Below are 2,399 nucleotides of genomic sequence, written 5' to 3'. Positions count from 1 at the left end.
ACGTCCCACTAGATAAACTCAGTTTCAACTTGAAACTAGACCTTTGACAAATACCCAAAAACAAAAAATAAAAATATTTTACTTAAAAAAAATATTTTCGGTTGAAACAAACTGAGCGTATGTTATAACTAAAATTTTCCGGTCTCCACTTATGAATAGTTTTATTTTCTACACTTTGAATGCTATTTTCAAAACATAACTACACAAATGGGAGACGATGTAGAACAGTAGAAGGTCACAGTATATAACATAACTGGTTGTGTAGACCACTCAAAAGATGACTTAGAGCAGCGGCAACTCCACCATTAACCATGGGTATTAATTAGATAGGGTGGGTCTACCGTCTACCCCGCAAAAGCAAAAGAGAGCCTCAAAGAAAAGTTTCTTCCAAAGGAAAAGGCAAAATACAGAAAGCAGAATAAAGAAAGATCCAAAACCAAATGGAGGAGATGATGATGATGATGAGAAGAAGCCCAGAAAATCTCTCTAGTGAGTCCATTTCCGATCAACCCATCATCACCACCTCCACTTGCCCAACCTGGAAGCTGTACGATAATCCATTTTATTATTCTCAACACCCACAATATGATCATTGTCACCACCACCAACAAGAAGAATTACTAGAACAAGATCACAAGTGTAGGAGCAACCATTTTCACTGTCTCCACCTCCCTATATCGGCACGTAAGATCGGTTTCAGGGCCTTTATGGACTCTGAGCTTGATTTGGCTCTAGCCCAGATCATTGAATTGAAGGAAGAGCTCGAATTCGAAAGGAAAGCTCGAAAAAAATTGGAGTCTGTGAACAAGAAGCTGAGCAGAGACCTCTGTGAGGAGAGAAGGGGAAGGCAAGCGTTGGAACGAGTGTGTGAAGAGCTTGCCAAAGAAATTTCATCTGACAAATCAGAGATTGATAGAATGAAGACAGAGATGGAGGAGGAGAGAAAGATGTCACGTGTGGCCGAGGTATTGAGGGAAGAGCGAGTTCAAATGAAGCTCACTGACGCGAAGCACATGCTGGAAGAGAAGCTGTTAGAATTGGAGGTGACTAAACAAAAGTCATCAATTTACAAAACGGAGTTGAAGAATCAAGAAGCTTATAGGCACCCAATTGGCATTGCTTCTGGAGAACCAAAAAGGTGTGTTTTGAGTGCCTGTAATTATGGTTATAACAATGCGTTTGTTCATTCAGTTTCAACACACAGAATAGCTTTACCAGAACCTGAGAATCCTCATATCAAGAGAGGGATCAAAGGGTTTGTTGAATTTCCCAAAGTGGTTCGAGCCATTGGATCTAAAAGTAGGCATTTGGGTACCAAATTGGAGTGTCAAAAAGCTCAGCTAAGGATACTACTCAAACAAAAGAGCCCCATTAGATCCAAAAATCTTTTAATGAGTTGAAAATATATGTTTTCTTGTTCACAATTTTTTTTTTCCTCTCTTTGCTTTCATTTTGAATTTGTTCTATATTATTCTATATGAATGTAAAGTTGATCTATTCCAGTACCCAAAAGATATCTTGAAAGATTGTAGTAAATACTTGCGTTTTTGAGAATGTAATTGTTGAGAGTGTGTTGTAATGTATAGCATATTGTGCTTTATGAATAATTTAATTACAAAAGCGTTCTCTTTGGATCTGAAATAAAGTTATGGTAAAGATGTGTTTGAACTTTTTTGAGTACTTTGGGTCATCTGCACATGTTCAACTTTCATTGCTAATGGTTGTGGATCATTATAAGGTCAATAAAAATTAAGAAAAACATAACTTATGAGAGAAGGGAAGTTTTAACAATGTGGACTGGTAGATGTATTTAATATTCAACTAGTCACTTCTCAACCATGAGGATAGGACCAGAGTATTGCAATTCCAACCCCAATCACTTTGAGTCTGAATTCTGCTGACTCTTTTTATCTGTTATTTTCTTTTTCGTGGAATTGAAATATATTTAACATTAGAAGGCAAGTTCTACAGGTGGAATTTATAGTTTTGTTTATTGGATCACATTAAATTTTCACCTTGTATATTTAATTGAAAGTATGGAATGTGTATCTGAGAAACCTTAAAGATAATTTTCTATTCGAATTGGAATTTCACACAAATACAAATGGAAAGAAAACTTAGAAATAGATCTCACTCATAACAAAAAATATTTTCCTCTAAAATATATATATATATATTTTTAGGTAAAATATATTTTTAATTTTTATATTTCTATATTTGACAAAGGTTTAAGTTGAGGTTGAGGTCGAATCCTAGTATATGTAAAATAATTTGTTGAAAATTAATGGATAAGTTATTTTTGTTATATTTTAATATTTTTTTTCTTCGTAAATACTTTACGACAACCAACCAGAAAACAAAAAAATATGTTCTGAATAATATTTTACATTCAAACAAAC

At 34.4% G+C, this 2,399-nt stretch overlaps 1 protein-coding gene across 1 annotated transcript; it reads left to right on the top strand.

The window, feature by feature from the left end:
- The first annotated feature begins 263 nt into the window (after positions 1 to 263).
- Positions 264 to 1,645, top strand: LOC132308147 (protein BRANCHLESS TRICHOME). The gene has a single exon (XM_059806149.1). It carries the CDS (start codon positions 441 to 443, stop codon positions 1,398 to 1,400), a length of 960 nt encoding a protein of 319 aa, XP_059662132.1. The 5' UTR covers positions 264 to 440; the 3' UTR covers positions 1,401 to 1,645.
- Positions 1,646 to 2,399: the final 754 nt, after the last annotated feature.

Source organism: Cornus florida, unplaced genomic scaffold (assembly GCF_030987335.1).
Source record: "Cornus florida cultivar Cherokee Brave unplaced genomic scaffold, ASM3098733v1 CherokeeBrave_3.0.0_Hap2_Chr05, whole genome shotgun sequence".
Lineage (NCBI taxonomy): Eukaryota > Viridiplantae > Streptophyta > Magnoliopsida > Cornales > Cornaceae > Cornus > Cornus florida.
Note: the sequence above shows the minus strand (reverse complement) of the source record. Positions and strands in the feature narration are given on the sequence as shown.

Bases quoted from the DNA above. Each gene is read 5' to 3' on its own strand.
- LOC132308147 (XM_059806149.1), top strand. From the start codon at position 441: ATGGAGGAGATGATGATGATGATGAGAAGAAGCCCAGAAAATCTCTCT.